Raw genomic sequence first — 25,356 nt, 5'->3', positions numbered from 1 at the left:
TGATGATTACTGAACACCTGCAATTAAAACTAACATAATAACAAAAAAACGGTTCTGTTCATAATTTTTATGGACAGGATTTCTAGGCGCAGCCAAGTGGCGGAGGGCTTTCGCTTTGGTGGCCTCAGAATCTCATCTCTGATTTTTGCAGATGATGTGGTTCTGTTAGCTTCATCGGGTGAGGGCCTCCAGCTCGCACTGGAACGGTTCGCAGCCGAGTGTGAAGCAGCGCAAATGAGGATCAGCACCTCCAAATCTGAGGCCATGGTTCTCAGCCGGAAAAGGGTGGAGTGCCCACTCCAGGTCGGGGATGAGTTCCTGCCCCAAGTGGAGGAGTTCAAGTATCTCGGGGTCTTGTTCGCGAGTGATGGGAGAAGGGAGCCGGAGATCGACAGACGGATTGGGGCTGCAGCTGCAGTAATGCGGACGCTGCACCGGTCCGTCGTGGTGAAGAGGGAGCTGAGTGTAAAAGCGAAGCTCTCAATTTACCGGTCGATCTACGTCCCTACCCTCACCTATGGCCACGAGCTGTGGGTAGTGACCGAAAGAACGAGATCGCGGATACAAGCGGCGGAAATGAGCTTCCTCCGAAGGGTGGCTGGCCTCTCCCTTAGAGATAGGGTGAGAAGTTCGGCCATCCGGGAGGGGCTCAGAGTAGAGCAGCTGCTGCTCCACATCGAAAGGAGCCAGCTGAGGTGGTTCGGGCATCTGACAAGGATGCCCCCTGGGCGCCTCCTGGGTGAGGTGTTCCAGGCATGTCCCACCAGGAGGAGGCCCCGGGGCAGACCCAGGACACGCTGGAGAGATTATATCTCTCGGCTGGCCTGGGAACACCTTGGTATTCCCCCGGATAAGCTGGAGGAGGTGGCTGGGGAGAGGGAGGTCTGGGCCTCTTTGCTTAGGCTGCTGCCCCCGCGACCCGGCCCCGGATAAAGCGGATGAAGATGGATGGATAATAACAAAAAACAAAAAACTTTTTTTTTTTGTGCTGTATGGATTTTCTTAAGCAAGATACAGTATAAAATTTAAATCTTCTTCTGAATCAATCAAATTGGTTCACCTTATTAAATTTGTAATATTGCACATCCACAGTACCTTAAAGGGAAAAAAAACCCTCATTGTTGGATTTGAGGAGGATGGGAACACATTTACATGATGATATAATCAGCAATGCAAAGTCACTCCTGTTGACATTTCCATGAATTTCCGTTTTGGACTTGAGCAACAAGCCAGAGGACAGTGGGGAGGTTTCTTCAAACACTCTGGATATTTACCTGATATTTACAGTTAACAAAGATCTCTGCAAAGACTGTAAGTACTGAAGTTGAAATAAACTTCATAAATAAACTAAATAAACTCTTGATATGATGATTAATTAGCACTCAATTTTCTACTTTTTTTTTTGCATGTTACAGACCATGGCACATGTGATTACTCTATCATTACTGCTAGGTATGTACCTAAATTACTTTTCATTGTTAAAACAGTAACTACTTATAATTTAAAACATTGCTTGAAAGGTTATAATTACTCTGGATCTAGCCATGCAGATCCATTTTAACACATTTTATCACCGTCATTCATCTCTCAAAAGTATGTGAATGACAGATCATTTGTTTGTAATTTTCATGGCACATTTTGTTTCTTTTTTCTTGTATTTTATCTGACCCTAGATTTTTGTTTGCCAGTATCTATTTCTTTATATTATTCATTTTATTTACCAATGCATTAAACAAACAAATGTATCTATATATAATAAAACAAAGATGTTTTTAAAATACATAAATAAATAAATGTGCACTTTGAGAGAGATCTAACAGACAGTGGTACTGATCCCATCGCTTGGCTCTTTCTATGGCATGGGAACGTTTTGGAAAAAGGAAAATAGATGAAAGGACAATGAAAAAAGAGTAGTTACAAAAATATTGACTTTTGCACATGTTTTTCTTTATATTTTCCTTAAAACTATGAATTACTGTATATTTATTGTAGAAGAAGAAAAGTCTCACTTTAGCAAACAACTAAACGCAAACTGTACTCAGACCTGATGTGATCTTCCTGTCCTACAGCAGTGAGCCTGCTGCCCTGTGTTTCAGTCATGAAAGGGTTTCCAAATGGAGGAATCAAAATCACTCCCTGTGATCTGTGCACTGTTGGATGGAATATTACACAAAATTGCAATTGCAGAGTTGGCAAGTGGATTTGGAAATTTAAATGTGGTGATCCCAGAGTCAACCAAGTCACACTGGAAGCCACTAAACTCAGTAGCACTGGGATGACGGACTATCTTAACACATGTCCTAAAATCACATACAAAACAGACCGTTTTCTTTTGTCTGTGGAGGAAGAAAATGGTAAGAAATCTCAACTTCACGGCATATTTGTCTATTGACAGTATTTTAGTAGCTTAAAAATTATTTTATTCCTGTAATAAAGAAGTGTGTACAGCAAATGGATTTTAAAGTATACTTGCTGTGACAAATTCATTCAGCAAGTACAACATCTGAAGTGCCACAGACATTTCTAAAGGTGCCTGCAGTGCCTCTTCATGTAGATTCATTTGTTATGTTTTCTGCAGGGTGTGTAAAGGTTTCTGGTCATAATAAAATTTGTGGACGTTGCGGAGTTACCTCTACCATTAACTGTAACCTAGGGTAAATATGTTTTTTGTCCACTTAGCTTTTTAAATAAAATACTGCAGAAGATGCAGATGTGTTATCTCTTATAAAATCATGTTTGTCATATGCTTTTTAAACAGTTCTGTAATTTTCTTTCAACAGACAAAAGATACACATCTCAGTGTCTAAGCCAGATAAAAAAACAGTAAAGATACATTTTCAAAATGTTCATGAAGAATACGATATCAGTGTCTGTATAGATGCCCAGACAGGCAAGTACTTTTTTTTTTTAACATAATCAACCTTTCCTAAAAAAACAAACAAACAAACAAACAAATACAACATAAGATGAATCTGTAAAAATTTTATACATACATGTATATTTACACACTGTATAGTTACAACAAGACTTTTTTTCTTATGTAAAACTGAAATATGTTTTTAAAGCCTGCATTTTTACTTTTTCTTCTTATGTGCAGGTTCAAATCAAAGGACCTGCAATGTTAATGTTGCTACAACAAATACAGGTACATCAGGTGGAAATGTTTATATTTCAGCCTGAAAGCAGTCATTTACTTTTAACAATATGTGAATAAAATAATATGTTAATATATTATAATGCTGTAAACTCAATACTTTAATCTATACAAAACATTCCTGACTATCAGGGTGAGTCAGCAGAGCTTTGCATAAATAAGGAGACAGCAGGAAACTGTGGCCTGTTGTAGTGTTAGCCTATGTTAAATGTCACTTTCTTTCTTTCTTTTTTTTGTCTCAAGTTACAAACCTGGAGTTCTACAATGAAAACAAAAGTTGGATTGATGCCTTGGAGCAATGCCAGACAGACTACACCTCCCTGGTTGAAATCACCAACCGAACAGTGAATGATGAAGTGAAAAGTCTTCTGCAAAATGAGACACACCTGCAACGAGGGGTGTGGATTGGCCTGGAACGCTCAGTTTTTGGCAAAGATAAGAAGTGGATGTGGATTTCAAGGTCCAAAGACATTTATCCTAAATGGAACAGCAGCATAGCTGACTCAAATAACCACTGTGCAAAGATGATCCTGACTGAGCAACAAGTTCAGTTGCTGGATGCCAACTGCCATGACAGACTACCTTTCATCTGTCAAGGTGAGCATTAAAGAACAGTCTGGTATAATATTGTTGTCAGTTTCATGCTTAAAAAAATAATAATTAAGGCCTGGCCATAATGATGGCGATAGCTGAAAAATCTGAATATATTAGTCTTACAGCCTGAAAGCAGAAGATTTTAGTCTCTTATAGTGTTGAAACATGATGCTTTTATCTACCTATAAAAAGATTGTATGGTGTCTCTTAACAATGAAGGAAATAAAGAAATGACACCACTCATTGCTTTTGAACATTAAATTAATTTTGTTGTTTTTGCCTTTTGTTCTGTTGTCTGTTAGATGATCCCACGCTGTTTCAATAATGTTGAGATCCAGGTTCTGATATTAAGGTATGCTTTTACTGCATTGGCAATGTTTCACTTTCATGCTGAAAAATGAAGCTGTTGCCAATCCGATGCTTTCCAGATCGTAGTGCACCATGGATCAAAGACCGATGGTACTTTTCTTTGTTCATAAATTTATTAATTTTGACAAGATCACCAACATGCCTATCTGCAGGCCCAAACCATGCCATAGCCTCCCCCATGTTTTACAGATGTCTGCAGACTCTCAGTGCTTTACCTCTCTCCTGACCTTCTTGATACACACCAACAATGATTTGAGCCAGCATTTTCACATTTGGATTTATCACGCCATCACACCTGTTGCCACTGATTTTTCAGTTCTTGTATAATGTTGAATACCTCAGGCTTTTCTTCCCATTTCCCTTTCTTAAGAATGACTCCTCGACAGTCACTTCCATTGAGACCGTTCCTGACGAGGCTTCATTGAACAGCAGGATCAACTAAAGGGCCAGCTACATCTCTCAGGACCTGTGGCAGGTCTTTGCTGGATTTGTGTCCTATCTCATAACAATGTGACTTTCAGATACTTTCATCTGTTGTAGATTGTTTTTAGGCCTGTCACTAGTAATTTTGTCCTCCACTTGTACCATTTCCTTATATTTTGTTAAAATTTCAGCATGCTGTGTAGCAAATATGTCTTTGGGAATCGCCTTGAGGTGCAAAAATACAATTTAATGGATGTTAAACTGTGTTATCTTTGGCCTGTCCAACAAAAGGCACCAAGAGGAGTTCCCACATATTATCAGTGTGGTTTGTTATTATCAGTTTGTTGTGCATTTTAGTAGGTACTTGGTCAAAGGATTGAATCTGATATTTTTTAAAGGCTTTATTGGGGGAAAATAGATTTGTTTGATGTTTCTTTATACTGTGGTCTTTTGTTTTGGTACCAGGTAGATGAATTTGCATTTTGTTTAGTTTTATCATACATTCTTTTTATTTCATTTTGTTTGGGGTTTCGGGGTTTTTTACCTTTGTTCTATTAATATCCTTGTTAATAAATGTCACCTTTATTGCAAAAAATCCTCAAACATGTCACATCATTTTCTGGTGCCTGACATTAACAATTACCCCTTTTGGGGTCTCAGTGCAACATTTGCCAAACATCATAATCTACTTTAAATATGTACTGTACTATTTTTAATGTAAAACAGCAATGGCGTGTGAGAAAATATGAATAGAAATAATTTGAAATATTACTAATATTGTCTTTTTCATTGTGATATATTATTTTTATTATAACTACTTTTCAATATAATAGATTATAAATATGTATTTACATAAATTGATTAGAATATTTAACCAGTAAGAAAATCCCTAACTCACTGTAGAGGGTTACAGAGTGTTTTCTTGTGTAAGCCAGACTTCTGAATTTGCTACCCTGGTGCATTTCTTTTTACAACTGTGCGCAAAGAAAACTGCACCAGCAACAGCAAGGTGGTTTTAAAAAAAAATAGGGGAAAAAATAGTGTAAAAATTAAATTATTTAAATTGGCCTTGGTCTTCCCAAAATCTGTCACCATCTCTTACGGTTGGAAGTGATTGTAATCTCAAAGTGATCCACACGTTCCCTGTAACGTCTCTTTCCCACCTCTGACAAATCCCCACAGCTGCAGACTTATACAAGAATATTTTTTTTAAAGACAACTCAGCCGAGAGTGATACTGGAAGTCAGGAGTGTACAAGGTGAAGAGAAAAGGTGAGAGTACCATCACCAATGGTGCTCCTATGCTGTGACACACACACTGTATATAAATGTTACATAGTTTCAGTATTAAGAAATCATATTATTTTACCAGGGGCCCCTGGTGGATCACAAAAAATACTGCAGGTGGGCTGCAGTAATAACAGGAATTCAGTCAGAAATTACTCACAAAAATGTAGTTACATATTCAATTCAATTCAATTCAATTAAAAAAAAAAGTATTGATCCCAAAGGTTGGCCCTGAAGGAAATTGGGTAATATAAATGTATTACATTTTTTTCTGAATGCTTAAACCCTAACTGTGATTCTTACAGCACAATTTCTAAAACTATTAATACTTATAGCAAAACCACTCACTAAGTTTGCAAAACTAAAAGCACAAACACTGCTTTACACTCAGTTTTTTCCATTTTGTAACATACACTTTGCAAACCTGTAGCTACAATCCACTGCACAGCACTCTTTTTGCAGAACTGTAAACACAACTCACTGCTTTACACTCAATTTCCAAATGATCAATGCACTCCTAGCAAAACTATACACATTTATGGCCATTATTTACACTATTTTGCCAACTGTCTGGCACACTGTCACATGTGAAAACTTTTTTAGATAATTAGTTCACTTTGCAATCAGCCTAAGCACTATCATACAGGTAAGCTGTGTGTGCGGAGTACAATGGAGGGAGCAGGAAGAGTGAGAAGTAGAGGAGACCGAGGAAGAGGACGTAGAGGTGAAGAAGTAGGACGAAGAGGACGACGAGGACAAGGAGGAACAAGAGGAGGACGAGGAGGGGGGAGAGGAAGGGTAGGAAGAGTAAGAAATAGAATTGCTGATGACATCAGAGCTACAATAGTGGACCATGTAATCAACTGTGGAATGACCCTGAGGGAAGCTGGCCAACGGGTCCAGCCTAACTCGAGCCGCTACACTGTAGCAAGTACCATAAGGACATCTTGAAATGAGAATCGGTCAGTACAGTCACTTTGCACTAAGATTTGTAGCACTGCCATATGCCAATGAGAAACACAACAATACAATAGATGTAAAAATACTGAAATTGTTACTTTACAGAATTGCTAGACGACCAGATGCTGGGGCAGAGGAAGCATGTTCACTGCAGACCAAGAAACCCATATAGTCAATATGGCAATTGCAAATAATCCTATACTTGGAAATAAACACTTGTGTTTGTTTTGATGTGTGTAAATAAACACCAGTACTTGAAGTTTGGATCCCTCCATGTTTACAGACCTATGACAAAAGTATGAGCTCAAACGGACTTAGCCTACCTTGTGCACAGAGAAAGCAAAAGCCAGATGTGTTTTTTATTCATACCATCAGTGTGTAGTTGGTGCATTGTGTGCTTATTAATATGATGGCTTGTGTTACAGTTTTTCTCGATTGCTAAAACACATTTCTTGAAACTACGCCTCATATCCTCACAACAGTAAACACAAATCCATAACATCTCACTCAATTTCCCAAACATCCTATTTCCAGGTCAAAATGAAGCTCTACACCCAAAACTATTCACTCCTGCTGAAAAACCAAACGTTGCCCTCAGACATCAAACACAAGCCCTCAAAAACACACACACTACAACAGTTTTGCACACTGGTACAATTAATTCAAAACAATAGTTCCAAAACAATTAGGTTGCTTATGGTTCTCCCCTTCAAAACCCTTGTCACATGATAAACACAAAAGACGCAACCAATGTATGTACAGTGGCACATTGTCATTCATGTACTATACAGTACAACACACACCAGAAACATTATCCCACCTCAGCATCTTGTCTTTGGTCTGGGTCAGGCCAGAGAATCTCATCCACATCACAGGCTATATTGGCCCCAGCCAGGCAGCGGGGGTAAAATCCCCTTGCATGCCTGATCCACCCCTGGCATGCATCTACTGATATGTCTAGGTAGGCCTCTTCCATGGCCTGAAGGAGGTGAACACGGACATAAGGTTCTCGGTCATACACTTTCCACCGCCATGCTGAAAATAACTCCTCTATCGGGTTTATAAAGGGAGAGTATGCAGGCAGAAAGATATTAGAAAACCTTGGGTTATTGGTAAACCAGTCACGAACCAGAGCAGCGCGATGGAAGCTGACGTTATCCCACACAACAACGTAGTGAGGCTGCTCTGGCTGTGCTGGTTCCCTGTAGTCCAGCTGGAACATATGTTGTCTTAAACCATCAAGAAAAGCAAGGAGAAGCATAGTGTTATAGGGTCCTAGTACGGCATGGCGGTGGAGTACCCCTCGTTGGCTGATGGCTGCGCACATAGTGTAGTGACATTCCCCCCCACGCTGACCAGGGACATTTACAATAGCCCGATGGCCAATTATGTTCCTCCCCCTTTTCCTTCTTTTGGTCAGGTTAAAACCTGCCTCATCCACAAAGATTATTTCATGGGGAACAGGCCGTCCTTCAGTCTCAAAGATTCTCTGCAAAACACATAACACAGTAGAGTCAATCGGTACCCTGAACCACAGTTCAAGAGTGCTGAAATGGCAGCATAAACTGCCATGCTGTGATGGTACACAATACTTTATACAGTATCAAAACTCATACCTGAACATATTCCACACGTTGGTTTTTCACTCTGTCAGAGTTTCGTTCAAAAGGGACTCGGTATGCCTGTTTCATCCGGAATTGATTCTTTCGGAGGATGCGGTCAATTGTGGAGAGGCTGATGGCATTTATGCCTCGAAAAAGATGATCATCCTCAATCACTCTCCTTTGAATCTCTTGCAGGCGGATTACATTATTTGCAATTACCATGTTTACAAGTTCCCTCTCTTGCTCCTCCGACAAAAGCCTTAACCTGCCTCCACCAGGTGGTCGTCTCTGTGTCCTACAAAAATAGAAGCACTCATTACTGTAACTGTCACACATTCATTTTACAGGCAAATAATGGAAACATACTGAAACTCAAGACACATAAGTTCAGTAACTTAAACGTTACTGTACAAAGCAGTCTTACTGCAAGTACACCTACCTGTTTTCCTCCCTGAAGGTTCTGATGATGGAGGCAACAGTGAAGCGACTCAAATTTGGTTGTACTCGTTGCCCAGCCTCCCTCATAGTCATCCCATGGACAAGGACATGGTGAACTAAAGTGGCTCGAATTTCATCCGAGACTGACTGTCTTCTTGCCCTTGCTCTTCCCCTTCCTTGTCGCCGTCGTTCTCCACCTCCACCTCCTTCACCACCTCCTCCTCCTCTTCCACCACGTCCTCCTCTTTCACCACGTCCTCTTCCTCCACCACGTCCTCTTCCTCCACCACGTCCTCCTCCTTCACCACGTCCTCTTTCTCCACCACGTCCTCTTCCTTTGCATCTCTTTGGATCCATTGTTTCAAACCTGAATGAGCTGACTTCGGCCCTTTTATCTATCCATCGAAGGTTCTGATTGGTGTGTGCTAAATTTTGACTCCTAGTGTTTCCACCTGGTTAATTGTGTGCTAATTGAGCTCAAGCTATGCTGACTTAAGTTAACATTATTGCATGCTAGTGCTTTCTAAATGACTACATGGTGTAAGCACTGTAAAATGTAGGGATTTGTGTGTAGAGTTTTACAGTAACAGTTCACCAAATTTGAGTGATGTGTCAAAGCAGGGAATAGTGTTTATAGTTCAGGGAAATGGGTGAGCTTTTTGAACAATAGCGTTACGGTTTTGAAATTTTAGTTTAGAGGCCTGGTTATAGTGTTTAGGCAATCGAGAAAAACTGTAAGATAAGATGGGGCCTGATTATTTAAGACCTTGTATGTGAGGAGCAGGATTTTGAATTCAATTCTGGATTTAACAGGAAGCCAATGAAGGGAAGCCAAAACAGGAGAAATATGCTCTCTCTTTCTAGTCCCTGTCAGGACTCTTGCTGCAGCATTTTGGATTAGCTGAAGGCTTTTCAGTGAGTTTTTTGGACATCCTGATAATAATGAATTACAGTAGTCCACGTGAAAGACCAATATAAATTGGTGTACACGTGAGAAGAGGAACGAAAATCATACATGATTCAAAACATTTTTTACAAATAAATAACTGCAAAGTGGGGTGTGCATACTTATTCAGCCCCCTGAGTCAATACTTTGTAGAACCACCTTTTGCTGCAATTACAGCTGCAAGTCTTTTAGGGTATGTCTCTACCAGCTTTGCACATCTAGAGACTGAAATCCTTGCCCATTCTTCTTTACAAAACAGCTCCAGCTCAGTCAGATTAGATGGACAGCGTTTGTGAACAGCAGTTTTCAGATCTTGCCACAGATTCTCAATTGTTTCATTCGGATTCTATGAAACCAACTAACCTGGCAAGTACACGACCTAATACAGAAATGCACGTCCTTGTCGTCCTCTTCGTCCTACTTCTTCACCTCCACGTCCTCCTCGGTCTCCTCTACTTCTCACTCTTCCTGCTCCCTCCATTGTACTCCACAGACAGAGCTTGCCTGTATTATAGGGCTTAGGCTGATTGCAAAGTGAACTAATTATCTAAAAAAGTTTTCACATGTGACAGTGTGTATAGTTTTGCTAGGAGTGCATTGATCATTTGGGAATTGAGTGTAAAGCAGTGAGTTGTGTTTACAGTTCTGCAAAAAGAGTGCTGTGCAGTGGATTGTAGCTACAGGTTTGCAAAGTGTGTGTTACAAAATGGAAAAAACTGAGTGCAAAGCAGTGTTTGTGCTTTTAGTTTTGCAAATTCAGTGAGTGGTTTTGCTATAAGTATTAATAGTTTTAGAAATTGTGCTGTAAGAATCACAGTTAGGGTTTAAGCATTCAGTGAAGTTCCAGCCAAAGTTTTGCAGGAGAGTGACAATTTGACAGGCGACGTGTGGATGCGTAGTGTCACGGAGTATGGCTACACATAGTGCACACAAGGGCGTGCAGTGCGCAACTGTGCTTTGGGACCAAAAGGAGGTATTGTTGGTTGACTTTCTGACTGTTGGGGCCACAATAAATGCTGACAGGTACTGTGAAACACTGTAAGAACTCTAAAGGGCACTTTAGAATCAGAGAAGAGGAATGCTGAGCAAGGGCGTAAGCATTCTCCACAACACAGCGCGTCTACACGTCGCCCGTGCCAAACACAGAACTCAATACAGGGGTGAAACCAACTAACCTGGCACACCTGAAAAAAGCATTTCATTCCACTTCAAGTGCAATGGACAAATAAAAAGTATAAGATGGGAGAACATAAAAGACCACCTTTACTTATTACACTGTTTTTTTCAGTGTACAGATAAATGTATTACAGAAATTAAAAACAGTTTAAAAGAAAAAAATTGAACTCTTTATCAGTGACATGACAAAATTAATATAAAGAGTGATTATGAAAAAACTTTAAATCCAAGTACAGTTTTTTTTTTTAAATATGCCCACTTCAGTATGTTATTGGGAACATGCAGCAAGAGTGTGAATTTCATCCACAGTAGTCTTGAGTGAAGGTTTTTTGGGGGAGGATTTTTTAGCTTGTATTTGATAGAGACAGTATAGACAGACAGGAGAGGTTTTTTTTTGTTTTGTTTTTTTTTTTTAAGGGAGAAGACATGCAACATGCAAGGGCCATGGATCGGACTCAAACCCAGGCCGCTACCTTGCAGCCATGCGGCACCTGGTGCCTGCTCACTCACTGAGCTAAACTAGTGCCCAGTAAAGTTCATGACCTGTTTAGTTCTGCAAAGTTTAAAAGATGAAGCTGAATTATTTAGGGCTGAATCCACTTCCATCTCATCTTCAGCACAGGTCCTGAAAGATGAAAAGGAAAACTTACAAATAGCTCAAGGTTTCTGAAAGGTGTGTGAAGAAATTAAATATAAATAAAATAATCCTGTAATCCAGTTTTATAACATTTGCCTACAATTAAGAAGAGTTATTTGTTAATTATTGGAAGGGTCTACAGTAAGTGTAGGCAGTGATTTGTAAATGCAGAGAGAAAGAGACAAAACAGCTAAATAATAAAAAATAATAATAATCACTGGGCACTTGAGTTTTCCTTCACGAGTTATTCTTTAATTTTTTCTAAGGTGTCCTCTGTGATGTGCTCGTCATGGTCCTGGTGACTGATAGCTACTGCAACTACCACAAAGGTAGTTTAAGGTAGTTTAGCAGCTGTTTGTGGTCTTTTTTGTCACTGCAATAACATCACAAGCACACGGGAGTCAGTCATGAAACTTTACATGAGTCACTGACACTGAAATAAAGACAAGTTTGAAAAATGTGTGTTTCAGCCTAGGAACTCAGCAAAGTAAGGGGTGTCAGAAACACTGCCCCAACAAGCATATACATTTGTCATCCTATACTCTTTTCCATTTGTAACACATTTGTAACTTACAAGGCAACTTTATCTGGTGCATTACTATATTTTGTTCCAAACTGAAATGACCTCTTCACAAAAATAAAGTGTTTGTTTATGTAGCTATTTATTTATTGGGGGGGGCAGTGCTTGGGCTACCTTTGTGCTTACATTTGATTCTCCTGTTACGCAATAATCCTGCTGGTACCTTTATACTTTGAATTGGCCTACAAGCTTCAGAGATTAATACAATGTTCTGTATTTTTTCTTTCTATATTGTCATAAATAAAAATAAATTAATCTTTGTGCCCCGCCCTCCTTCAGGCTAGCCATGATTTTAATCCCGCCCATACCCACCCACTCCCCCAACCCCCACTGGTACAAAAAAAAAGTTCTGGGAGGCCATCATTTCTGTCCCCACCTTTTACAGTTCAGGGTGCCTTCCATTGAGCTCTGGTCCAGGCTGTCAGAGTTGATGGCTCTCTTCTCTTGTGCTCTCTTGGAAACACCCGAGTTTGTGTTTAGGATGTCAAAGAAGGATGAGCCTGATGCATTGCCTCCAGTGAACAGAGTCTCATTGTGCACTTTAAAGGTATGGTCAGCAGAACCCAACTAAAAGTAAAGATATAATGATAGAAAACATATTAGAATGAAAAAGAAGTGTACGTGCTTATATCTGTGCTCATATTTCTGCTCAGTGCTTCAAACAGCAATACCAACCTGTGCCTCCAAGCTGGCCACCCTGTTTGCAAGCATCCTCTCATTGGTTTGGGCGTTGCCCAACCTGAGCTGAAGTACCAGTTTTTCCATGATAATAGCCTGCATTTCCCACTCTTTGACCTGTAGAGAACATTTGAGTACATCCACCTCCTCTTTGCTGTTCTGGAGAAGTTGCTTCTGGCTGTTGGAATGACTCACAGCCTTCTCCATCTGTACCACATCAAATATTCACAAAGTGTAGCTAAATCCAGTGGAGTGGTTTGGTTTAAATTAGATTAAAACCAACAATGGTCTTAAAAAATTACATATTTTAAAATAGAATAACATTTCCAGCATGCAGTAGCTACCGAGCTGATTGGAGACCAAAACAGCCAATCAGAATTTTTGCACCCAAGTCTGTGATTGGTTGGTTTTGTGGCACATTTACAGTTTTTTTTTTTAATTGGTTTGGTATTATTTTCATAACTAAAGTGTGCATTTTCAAATCTCTCAGTACAAAACTCACATTTGATCACATTTGTAACACAACTAGTCATTCTTTCAAATCTGATGTCATGATTTCATTGTATTTGCACATATTTTCAACTTAATCATTGTTTCAGAACACATGATCATTGGGATATATTTTGAGAACATTTGCTTTAATCACCCAAACAACACAGTAAGAGCTTTTTTTCAACTTAGTACTTTTACCAATCATTTCATTCAGGAGCAAATAATACAAGGTAAGCATTTCAAATTGTCCTTGGTGATGAATGAGTGTAACTGAACTGTAAAACTTTACACAGCAAATATTACACTTATGTTCAGACATTAAAAAAATTATATACACACACACACACACACACACACACACACACACACAAAAGTCATTTACATAAGCAAAATTAACATTAACATTGGGCCATAAATTTTCATCAACATCACAGTGGATGTCTTCGTTGTTCAGGCACCGTGGGAAAAGTCCCCTGGCATGATGAATCCAGGCTTGACATTGCCCAGCAGTTATATCACCACAAGCTTCACACATGGCTTGAAGAAGGGAGACATGCTCATGGGGATGGCGATCATACACCTTCCACCTCCATGTAGAGAAGAATTCCTCAATTGGGCTGAGGAAAGGGGAATATGGTGGAAGATCATGGAAGGTCATGAAGCAAGGATGTGTTTGAAACCATTCCTGAACCAGCTGTGCATGGTGGAAGCTGACATTGTCCCACACAACAACATAGACGATGTCTTCTCCCTGACAGGCCTGCTCCAGTTCATGTAAAAAAAAAAAAAAAAACTATCAGGTGTTCAGTGTTGTATGACCCTAGAACTGGTCTACAGCCACAACCACACCATCTTCAGATATAGCTGCACACATTGAGATGTTTCCCCCACGTTGTCCAGGGACTTGGATGGTAGCCCTTTGTCCAATAAGGTTACGTCCTCTGCGTCTAGTTTTTGCCAGATTGAAACCGGCCTCATCAACAAAAATATACTTGTGATGATTCACAGCAGCGTCCAGCTCCATCACCCTCTAAAATGATAATTTAGTTCGGGTTTTTTTTTTACAACTAATAGTTGTCAGTGCTGTTACAGTAATTGCATGCCAGTTTAGTGTTGTACCTGAATATATTCTGAACGCAGTTGTTTCACCCGGACATTGTTCCTCTCAAAAGGAACCAAGTAAATTTGTTTCATGGAAACCTGGTGCTTCTTCAAAAGCCGGGCAATCGTTGGAAGGCTAATTGGTGGCACATTGGCAAAGGTGTCATTGCTGTTCTCAATAGCCTGTTTGATTTCAGACAGCCGTATGTCATTCCTTGCCCTGACCATTTCCACCACAGCCAACTCCTGCTGGTCAGTCAAAACACGTGGGCGACCACCACCAGGTTGTCTCCTGTTAATTCTGAGGACAATCATATACTGTCAATATTGAAGTATTACAAATTACATTACTGTAAACTGACAATTACATGTTGTTCATCTATACAATAGAGTACTATATCTGAAGTGAAGTTGCTATAGCAGACATACCGGTTTTCTTGGCGAAAAGTTCTGATGATAGAGCTGACAGTTGACCTTTGTAAATTAGGCTGTACCAACCTGGCAGCCTCAGCCATGGTAAAGCCTCTGTTAACCACATGGTCAACAATGATGGCCCGGACTTCATTAGAGATGATGGTGCGTTGTCTTCTGCCTACATTTCTCTGAAGACCACCCCTCTGTTGAAGAGCACCACCACCTCTTTCTCTTTGTCTGTGCCCACCTCTCTGTCGAGGAGCGCCACCACCTCTTCGATGATAATTCATGTCATAATTCATGCATAAAAAAGGTTAAACCTTTCTTCGCTGAAAGTAATTTTCTCCTCAAAATGCATATTGGACTGTGTTTCAACTCGACATAATATTGTATTTGATGGTAACAACAATTAATGTTCATAAGGGAGGGGGGGTGCTTTGTTTTTGTTTTTTTAATCAAAATTATATATTGACTCTTTAGCATTACACCTTTTACAATTTGTCAAAGATATGAGCTTTATGTCAAAGACATTGTGTTCATACATACAACTAAATAGCTTTTGCATTAATCTCATGCAGTTAAATTAAAATGTATCATATTAACACATATACGTGATCAGAACAGTGTTCATTTCTTTGTAAATACTATGCTTTAAGAAAATTTTCTGACCTTTGGCTTTTTAAAAAAAATATTTTACTCATCACATTACTTATTTTTTTTTCATTAAATACTCTGACCTTATCCACCTTTGAAATTTCCATCCAAGCAGAGTCCACATTTCCAGCATTACTTTGGCATTGCTAACTTCCTGTAAGGAAGCTGAAACGGACAGATTCACATTCAGACAAAACAGATCCAAAGTGGAGAACAGATTTAGTTCATTTCATTGTATTTTGCACAACAGGAAAGTGTTTTTCAAGATGTCTGCCGTTTGGCAAGACTGGCTTGGACTACAAGTTCCATATGGCACTCGGTCGTTTCTATAGAAACGGGTTGTTGTCTCATTACTGGAAGCTGTGCCACCGTGACGTGTAGTAGCTGTATAATATACCTTACACTCTGGGTAAGTGAAATATCCACATAAATGATTAAAACTGATCAGTATGGTTAGAAATAGCGTTTATGGCTCAAATGTGCTGCTTAGCATACTTAGCATGACTTGACAGATCATGACACGTTTATGGTGCTTTTACAGAGGCTTTCATTCATTATCTGCAGCAGTGAGTGTGTGTTATTCACTCATATCACAAACCTTTTGTTCGTGCTGTTTGTGTTTATGATCGTGCTGTGTTTAAAGACGTTCTTGTTAAACGCAGTACTTCACCGTAACATCATCTCCCCCTGCTGGCGGGTGACTATGTATGCAGCTCCAGTGGATTTATCTTTTAAAAACATCAGCAGTTTAACAGGTAATACTCTTCGCTATATCGCTCTTTATGTAGGATCTTAAGGGCTGCAAGAGGTCATTTACAATAAATAAGTAAATTATTAGTTATCTCTAACTTAATGAACCTATTAGGATGCACTTATATAGTCCAAATCAAATGATAATCCTTTTGGGGTAATTCAAATCCATTTAAAATGTATAATTTAAAGTCACTCTGAAATATTGATGTTTTGAAAAGAAACTGAAGTAATAAAACAAGGTCATGGCGCTTTAAAATTTATACATAACTTACATTAGTTGGGGGGGAAAGCTGTTGTTGGAATTTTAAGTTAAAGAAGTAAATTGTCAGAAGATCCAACTGAATAACACAAAGGAATTACTTATTTTTCCACTTGTGTGACGATCAAAGCTCTAACAGTGGGTGTGGGTGGGCCTCAGAAGATTATCACATTTCAGACTGGACAATGGCAGCCTGAAGTTTGGAACAGTTGCTCTTTAGATTTCTAGTCTGTCCTTATCTCACTACAAGCACCCCCCCCCCCCCCCCCCCCCCCCCCTCCCCAAGAGAAATGTTAAATATATTTGTGAGTATCGATTAAGATTTTTAAAATAATTTCTGACCATTTTTATGAGAATTTTATGTTACGTCGGAGGGATTCGTTAAGCCTCAAGTCCTTTATATTAATGAAAAAGATGGCAACACTAATACAACAGCACACAAAGTCAAACACAATCACAGGCCCGTACTTTAGTAGCACTTAATATTCACTTAATATTCATAAAATAATGTTTTATTTTATTTGGGGTTTCAGACACATGGATAGAGGAGCCCAACAGCGGTCTGAGGCCTCTAAAGAAAAATTCAGAGATGAAATATCTCAGCTGTTCGCTCCGCCTCAACAACAACAACATCACTGAGCTTCATGACCTCCAGAAGACTGTTAGCCATTTCCTGGCTCAGCCAGCACATCTAACCTGGTTGGATCTTTCCTTCAACAAAATCACACACATAGACCACGTGAGTGTCGTTATCAGCAGCTGCTTGTCTTTCTTTTACATCTGAAGTACATCTGAAGCTGGTGTACACATGTGTGTTCCAGGTCTTGTGTGAGTTGCGTGAACTGCGTGTGTTGTACCTTCATGGAAACAGCATTTTTATTCTGTCAGAGGTGGACAGGCTGGGAGTGCTGCCACATCTGCACACCATCACTCTGCATGGAAATGTCATAGAAACCAACAAGGCATACAGGTGGAGATTTTCTCAACTGTATTTTACACTAAACACTCGTCACACATGTCCCAGGGAGCTTTAATGTGTTTTAAATGGGAGATATTTTATAGAAGCTGATGATAGTTTGCTGTTTACAGAACCAAGTCCAGACAATCAGAAGCTCAGACACCTCAGAGGTGTAGAATGAGGGATTGCTCTCATTCTGCAGATGTCTGTAAGTGTGACATGAGTGCACGGCAAGCATCTAAGTTCATAACATTGTAACAGGTGCTTAAATGCAGATAGGGTTCATATTACTTGTCCTAGTCTGCATAGCAACACCGGTTAAAAAAACACATACAGTGCAGTGACTGCAGGCTCATGTCCATCTGCAGACAGAGGCGCCTCTGTTTAAAACCGATTTCTAATGAGTGACAGCAGCTTCTTCATTCATTTAGAGCATGTTTGCAGTGCTGGTTACACAAGATAAAGTTTGGATGCGTTTGCAAAGACGAGACCTTTTTAGTATTCAGTGTTATTTCTGTATAAATGTCTACAAAACGTGCCTGAGATATTTATTGGGCGTCTCTCTGTATGTAGGAATCGTGTGATTACCGCCCTGCCTCGGTTAAAGACGATGGACTTCAGTGCCATAACGCGACAGGAGCGAGTCTTGGCAAAGATCTGGCACCAGAGCAACAGCCGCTGCAGGAGCAGCAAGGTTAACCAGTGACTGCTGGCTCGTCTCCATCCATAAACTGATACTCTTTACCTATTTGTCAAGTGCACACTTTATTAAGCATGAAGCACACATAAAGGGATTAATCCAAACACTGAATAAAGAGGCGGACATTACTATTAAAAATCTAGCTGTATGATCTGGCATTGTAAATGGCCTGTATTTATATAGCGCTTTACTAGTCCCTAAGGACCCCCAAAGCGCTTTACATAACCAGTCATCCACCCATTCACACACACATTCACACACTGGTGATGGCAGCTACATTGTAGCCACAGCCACCCTGGGGCGCACTGACAGAGGCGAGGCTGCCGGACACTGGCGCCACCGGGCCCTCTGACCACCACCAGTAGGCAACGGGTGAAGTGTCTTGCCCAAGGACACAACGACCGAGACTGTCCAAGCCGGGGCTCGAACCGTATGTATGTATGGATGGTAAGCCAGTCCTTAAATACTAAGAGTATATGAGAAGGTGACTGAGAGCTGCAGAGAAAGCAGGAGGGTCACAGAGAGAAAAATAAAAAAGAAGAGGGAGAGGCTCTGGGAAACAATGACCCTTTGAGCATTAATATCAAGGGGTATGTCACAATCTCTCACCTTTTTCTCAAAAAAAAAAAAAAAGAGCTTATATGTGTTGCATTTTGTGTAGTAATCTCTTGTACTGAGCAGGTATGAGCTCAAAACAGGCCATAAAGTGACAAAATTCAGCCTACTTCTGCTTACTAGCACGGCCTATAACTCAGAACTAAGTTTAATAGTAATTTTGCATGGCTTTATTAAATATACTAAAGGCAGTATACAAAAAAAGCATAAAAAAAGAGACACCTGACTTTTCTTTAAATCAGTTAACTCAAGCGTGGCTGATTGATGAGGCCACTGATAATAACTGTTCTTCAGAATTAGTAGTGTTGTAGTACATTACTGTGTTCTTTATCCATAGATCACAAAATGTTGTCATTCACATCCAGATATCTGATCATTCATGTGGGTTTTGGAAATATTTTAATACTGTTTGCAACAAAGTTAAATTAAAGAAAGTGCTGTTGACCATCTCTGTAGCATCACTGAATAATTACATCTCACATAAGAGCACACTGGGGTCAGGACAGGAGCGATTTGTTAAAAGTCTTTAATGAATTAAACAAAACAAAAAACAAAACTAAAACTTTTTGGTACTAGCCTAAGACATTACAAACATATTTCAGGTAGTATTACACTTTTGAGTAACAAACATAAAGGGGAAAAAAATGCCAAGAACCCATTGCAAAAAGCTCAGATCAGTTGCGTGGTTTAAATAATCAAAGCCTAGCAGATTATCCCTTTTGTGTCTAGAGCGCTTCACCGTGCTCCCTGCCCACGCATACAGTCGTGCTCTCCTCCGAGGAGCAAATATATACTCGAGAAACAGAAATAAATAATCACAAAAAGGGATCAATTCGTTTTATTTGCTGCTATAGACTGATTGTTAACACCCTGCCCCCTGCTGCACTGCTATAACGGTTAGTTTCTGATTATGAACGAATCCAATCATATTGCAATCTGCAGGGGAAACCTCTTTGTTTAAAAGCTTAACAAATGCAGGCCTTAAAAGGGTTCTTGTGTTTCATAAAAACTTATCGCCACAAGATCTTAGCCAATTCTGACCAGTGAAGTCTCTACAAAAAGGAGGGACTTCATACAATCCATCATGTTTAGTTTTTATATTCAAGCAGAAAATTCTGTACAAAGGCATGAAGACACAATATCTGTCCCTACACACACTCGCACACACCCAACCACGCACTTTCATCTTTGAATATTACACTTGAACTTCTGGCCTGCTCGTTTATTTAATGCTAGATAAGCGCAGAGGACACAGCGCCACCTGTAAACTCCAGAATTGTGACCCAAGAAAAGCTGCATCCTCACCCACCAGCCAAGGAAAGGTTATTAAGGTTTGGCCTCGACTGGAATAACAGATTACTCCACTGTCACTGTCAAATGTCATTGAAATTCACTCTAACTAGGTTAGTGTGAGTTGTTTATGGTTGCCAGTATACTCCACTAAACGATAACATTTTAATTTTGGGAGAAAAAGCGTGTCATTCCTTTTTACTGGTGCTAATATTAACATTAACATTTTGTTGTTGCTCAGGGATAAAGACTGAAGAATTTCTGGTGACATCAAGGATGTAAAACAGAGCTAAACATATATGAAGAGTTAAGATTAAATCATGTTTGGGGGTTTTGTTTTGCTTTTTATTCCCCTGGTAAATAACATATTCAACATGTGGTGCAGTGATTATTTGCGATATTCCACGCCACAGTGATCCCTTTTTTTCAGTGGAGACTTTATCAAATGCATTGTATTAACCAACAGTCAACAGCTTTGTGTCAAAAATCCAACAGCTTTATCCCAGGTGAGTCCAACATAGGTATCAGCAAGGTGACAAGCTAGCTCTGATTCTCAGAAAACAAAGAAACTAAAAACACCCATGGAAAACTTTTCTTTTTTTTTTTAAGAGATCATCAAAAAGTTTGATTTCCACAGCTGGAGGCCTCGCTGATGTAAATACGAGCTCAAACCCATCTTCCATTTGTCACTAAATTAATTACACTCAAGGACAGCCATGGGGTAAGACCCTACATTGTCTTCGTCTTTGAAGCAGTTTAAAGTAGAAAGCAGTAGGACCAAAATGTTTAATGACGGGTGGGGCTGGAGGTTGAGGATGCAGGAGTGACATGAAGAAAGTGGGACTGGAGCAACAATATGCAGGCCAGAGTTGCAGAATCAGGGAATGGCAAACTGGACCACCAAGTCTTCTTTAGCATCCACTTTGATTTGAGATATTGCACTGTAAGCATAGGCTGCTATCTTAGACACCTGCAAAGAAAAAAGAGAAGTCAAATTCTAACCGCTTAGCTGTCTTTAAAATGACACGACTGGGGATTCTGCGCAGGAATCACACAGCCCCATTCAATCAGAGTATGTTACATATGGATGGATACCTGCTGAACATCTGAGTATGGCACCAGGTCACTCGCAAGTACTTGGTGGGGCTGGCTGGTGAGGGAGGGGAGAGCGAGGGCTTTGTTTTGAGGCAGACTGGTGCTCAATACAGTCATCTTTGTACTGAAGAGAGAAAAACATAAAGAAATCAGCTGTGCTGCTATTTAAGTTCTCTTAAACCAGTAGACTGTGCTTTGAGGAGCAAGTGTTTAACCTGCACCTGTGTTTTAGTGTAAACGAGGCTGCTCTGTTTGGTAGAAATCAAACAACATGCTGAAGAGCCATCCAAAATTATTATGAGCCAGTAAACAAAACCCATCAAGCCATAAACTGTCTATTTGCACACCTGTATTGTCGAGCTCTGTCCATGTACTCATGCGGCTCCACCATGATGGCGTCTGCTGCTGAGACGTCGATGATGTTCCTGATGTACAGGGGGATAACGGTATGTTTATTACACAGACACTCTTGCGTTATTGTCAGTGGCATGGCTACATTTGCATTAAGGAGGGTCTTACTGTGCCGTCTTTGTCAGGATGGATGAAAGGAGGGCCTGTTCATTTGACAGCGCTGATGAGCTAGTTCCAGGGTTCCAGCCGGTCCCGCCATTTAGTGGTTTGCTGGGAGGGTTCGGGGAGATGAGCGGCTTTGTCTCTTCCTTAAACAAATCAAGAAATTTAACTTACTTCTTTTTCCTTCTAAATCAAAGCTAATTATGACAGTTGAGACCACTTTAAAGTTATCATTTATTTTGTTTTATTTTATTTATTTTACTTCATTATTTTGTGTGTGTGTGTGTGTGTGTGTGTTAATATAATTACATTATAGTAATGCAACAACGCACAAAGTATCACTTCTGCAACTTGTGGTGCTCTTACAAATACTCCAAAAGTAATTTCTTCAGTCTAAAACAAATATATGAGCACAACACAGGCAGGCAGAGAAAGATAGATCTTCACTCTGTCCCCATTGCTCCTGTAAACTGGAAAGATGCATGGAGGAAGAAATGACTTATTTCTCTAAACTAAAAATAGCTGGGAATCTTTAGGGTCATATGACTACATGAAAGTAAAATCCCAAATGTCCCTCACCTTGCCGTTTGTCCTATCTAACACGTTAGCAACTTATTCTTTACTCTTCACCTCGCTTTAAAACCATTTATATAAGTAAATAACTTCTTTTTTGTTTTAAAAAAAAACCCACATCAAAACACATCTCTTTGCCTCTGGATCTGTTAAAGCTTTCTGAAGTCAGACTGTTTATCATCTTGGCTAACTTAACTGGCTTGTACTTCACAAAAGGCCTAGCCAAAGGCTAGCTTACAGTAGCAAGCTGCTAGCCCCTAGAAAACGACCACTTGTTAACGTCGTCACGCATTACTCACGTGTACCGTCTGCGGGGAAATATGCCCAAAGGGATAATACACTATTAGGTACTGCACTTTTAAATTGCCCAGCTTTCACATATCGGGTTTAGCCTGCTAACAGCTAACTACCTGAGTTGTGTTCTCGTTCTCGCTGCTGTAACAGCAACCCATGGCAACGTCCGACGGCCGACACTACACAACCCCGGCGTCCCTTCTCTCCGTCAGAAACCAGTCGTGCTGTTCTTCTCTAGCAAACATAAAAGTTGTCTCCAGCGTGGTTGTATTATAACCTCATCTAAAGGTAAGGAGCTACTGTCAGAAGCAGCAGCAGCTTCTCGAGCGAGCTATCACATGACAGTAGCTCTAACGCAACAACACAAGAACCACTTCCGGTTTTTGAGAAGCGACGTCGGACCTCGTCACGTGAAGAGGAAGCTTTAAACGTGAACTGAATGAATGATAAATAAATAGATAATATCAATCCATCCATTCGCTTCCGCTTATCCTTTTCAGGGTCGCGAGGAAATGAATAATATATTAATACTAATATACGACATTTTTAGTATGTTGCTTTTTGATGATTTCATTATGTATTTTTTGTTTACGTACTGTTTTTTGTAACGGTGAAGACGCAATGAAGGTAGATGAGTTTAAATACCTGGGGTTAACCATCCAAATCAATGGACAGTGCACAAAAGAGTTTAGGGTTAGAGTGGAGCCGGGGTGAAGTGGGTGAAGACGAGCGTCCTGTGAGATTTGTGCCAGATGGTAATGAGACCTGATTTTAAGTAGAGAGCTGGAGGTGGCAGAGCTGCAGATGATATGATTTTTAAAATTGAAAGTGAAAAGGATTGGCAGGATTAGAAATGCGTATATCAGAAAGAAATCTCAGGTTTAACACTGGCTGAAATGCAGCCAAAAACCTTACAGAGTCGCCACCATATTTTATAAACAGTTTGTGTTGTACTTGTTTCCTGACCTGCTGTATACACATTACACAGAACAATCTTATGACGCAAAAGGTTCATCACTCCATCAGACCTGTTTCCACTCATTTTCAGTCCAGTTCATGTGTAATTTGGCATACCTCAAACTTTTCTTCCTGACTCCCTTTGTGAAGAACGTACGGCTTCTTGACAAACACCCTTCCTCTGACACCATTTCTGATGAGGCTTCAGTGAACAGTAGATGTATCTACTGTATCTCTACTGTATCTCTCAGGCCCCGTGTCAGGTCTTTGCTGGATTTTTGTTTCACTATGATTTTCAGATACTGTTTCTCTGCTTTAATTTCTTTGGTTTCTTTTATCCTCAACTTGTGCAGTTTCCTTAAAGTTGTTAAGGACTTGCTGCACACCAAGTTTTAAGCTAATATCTCTTTTGGAATCACCGTCATTGCTGCAAAAATAATAATTTAAGCCCATCAAACTGTGTCTGTAGATTTAAGTTAATAAATGGGAACAAATTATTTGTTTTTGCAACCAGCTGGCAGTGATAAGATCTCTGTGATTCTTTGCTAAATTGCCTGCTAAGTGTAGACACAACATTAGTTCATCTCTTAAGCTAGGTGACTTTTTATGTTTGAATGTTTCCTACGTCAGTATTAAGTGGCTTACATTCCTCTGACAATGGTCAGGTACAAGGATTGTACTGAAAAATACCAGGTCTCTCTTGGAAATGAAAATTGAATCTCAGTGAGACTTTTACCTGGATAAATAAATGATTTAAAAAAAAACCAATGTAAAAAGCAAAAGAAGTGATTGAAAAAGCAGCATACTGTATGTACAAAGAAAAACTCTGGAAGATGTTCAGGAAGACTGAAGAACTTTTGTTCTAAAAGCCTACAAATAAACATAAAGAAGTTTGGCTCTTTGGAAACAGAACATTAAAAATATGGGTTGGCTGAAGACTATTACCCAGTTCTGTATATGTGGACAGTAATTAGGAAGTTTACGTAACATATAGAACCAACAGGACACAATATAGGTGGGGTTCAATAAAGGGACTTCCCTGGGTCTAAGCAGGTTAAGTTGGATTTAATTATAGAGTATTACATTACTGATGAATCAGCTTACAAGTATCCCACTTTGTTGTTCTGTATTGCCCTGAAGAGTACTTTTTTAATGTCCATAACAATCTTTAGGCGAAGTAGCAAAGTGCTGTGCCTCTGTCATTAATTCTCTGCTCTGTATTGAGTGACTCTAACTTGTCTGAACACTGTATTTCTTTCTTTTTGCTTTGAAGTAAGATAGGAAATTAGGATAAACCAAACTACAAATATTTAAGCAAGTATGAACTGCTCCTGCGTTTACAATAAGCTACTGTAGCAAAGTGTAAGATGATGGGGCAGGATAGGACATGTCATTGTACATGTGGCAGACTCGCTGGGAAAGATTAAAGGCTCGCTGATATATCCTCGGGTTGTGTACGATGACAGGGTACCAAACACATTCAGCTTCTCAAACGCACGATAGTTACATTTTATTTCCAGCAATTAATTTCATACTGCTGCACTGTCACTGTTACTTTATTTGTTTGTTTGTTACTTAGACATACATTTCCAATTTTTTATATTTTGTAAAGTATCAAATAAGAGCAATTAAAAAACATTAAAACACATAGCAGAATGGCATAAAAAGCAACAGTTTAAATTATAAACTGTGTATCTGGGATGATCAGGAAGAGTACAGGAGTCTGATGAGGAACTTTGTCACATTTAGTCACACAAACCACCTGCAACTCAACACCTCAAAGACCAAGGAAGTGGTTGTGGACTTCCAGAGGTCCAGAGCAGGTCCAGTGCCAGTTCAGATA

The 25,356-nt window shown here is 39.8% G+C and overlaps 3 protein-coding genes and 1 long non-coding RNA gene across 4 annotated transcripts; 3 read left to right on the top strand and 1 right to left on the bottom strand.

Annotated features, from left to right (window-relative positions):
• The first annotated feature begins 1,245 nt into the window (after positions 1-1,245).
• Positions 1,246-2,648, top strand: LOC113035657 (uncharacterized). The gene is made up of 4 exons (XR_003274369.1): positions 1,246-1,311; positions 1,416-1,452; positions 2,070-2,354; positions 2,579-2,648. It is a non-coding gene; the product is annotated as an uncharacterized LOC113035657 (long non-coding RNA).
• Positions 2,649-2,878: 230 nt separating this feature from the next.
• Positions 2,879-4,080, top strand: LOC113035729 (regenerating islet-derived protein 3-alpha-like). Its single transcript, XM_026191374.1, has 4 exons — positions 2,879-2,894; positions 3,098-3,145; positions 3,398-3,751; positions 4,051-4,080. Exons 1-4 carry the CDS (start codon positions 2,879-2,881, stop codon positions 4,071-4,073), a joined length of 441 nt encoding a protein of 146 aa, XP_026047159.1. The 3' UTR covers positions 4,074-4,080.
• An 11,710-nt stretch (positions 4,081-15,790) lies between these two features.
• On the top strand, positions 15,791-18,220 carry lrrc51 (leucine rich repeat containing 51). Its single transcript, XM_026193178.1, has 5 exons — positions 15,791-15,915; positions 16,169-16,261; positions 17,052-17,257; positions 17,340-17,488; positions 18,050-18,220. Exons 2-5 carry the CDS (start codon positions 16,210-16,212, stop codon positions 18,180-18,182), a joined length of 540 nt encoding a protein of 179 aa, XP_026048963.1. The 5' UTR covers positions 15,791-15,915; positions 16,169-16,209; the 3' UTR covers positions 18,183-18,220.
• A 1,074-nt stretch (positions 18,221-19,294) lies between these two features.
• Positions 19,295-22,952, bottom strand: lamtor1 (late endosomal/lysosomal adaptor, MAPK and MTOR activator 1). Its single transcript, XM_026193179.1, has 5 exons — positions 22,673-22,952; positions 21,696-21,835; positions 21,524-21,601; positions 21,177-21,300; positions 19,295-21,051 (listed from the first exon to the last, which is right to left on the bottom strand). The coding sequence occupies exons 1-5, from the start codon at positions 22,712-22,714 to the stop codon at positions 20,959-20,961; spliced, it is 477 nt and encodes a 158-aa protein (XP_026048964.1). The 5' UTR covers positions 22,715-22,952; the 3' UTR covers positions 19,295-20,958.
• Between the last annotated feature and the right edge of the window lie 2,404 nt (positions 22,953-25,356).

Source organism: Astatotilapia calliptera, chromosome 14, assembly GCF_900246225.1.
Source record: "Astatotilapia calliptera chromosome 14, fAstCal1.2, whole genome shotgun sequence".
NCBI classification, from domain to species: Eukaryota; Metazoa; Chordata; class Actinopteri; order Cichliformes; family Cichlidae; genus Astatotilapia; species Astatotilapia calliptera.
Note: the sequence above shows the minus strand (reverse complement) of the source record. Positions and strands in the feature narration are given on the sequence as shown.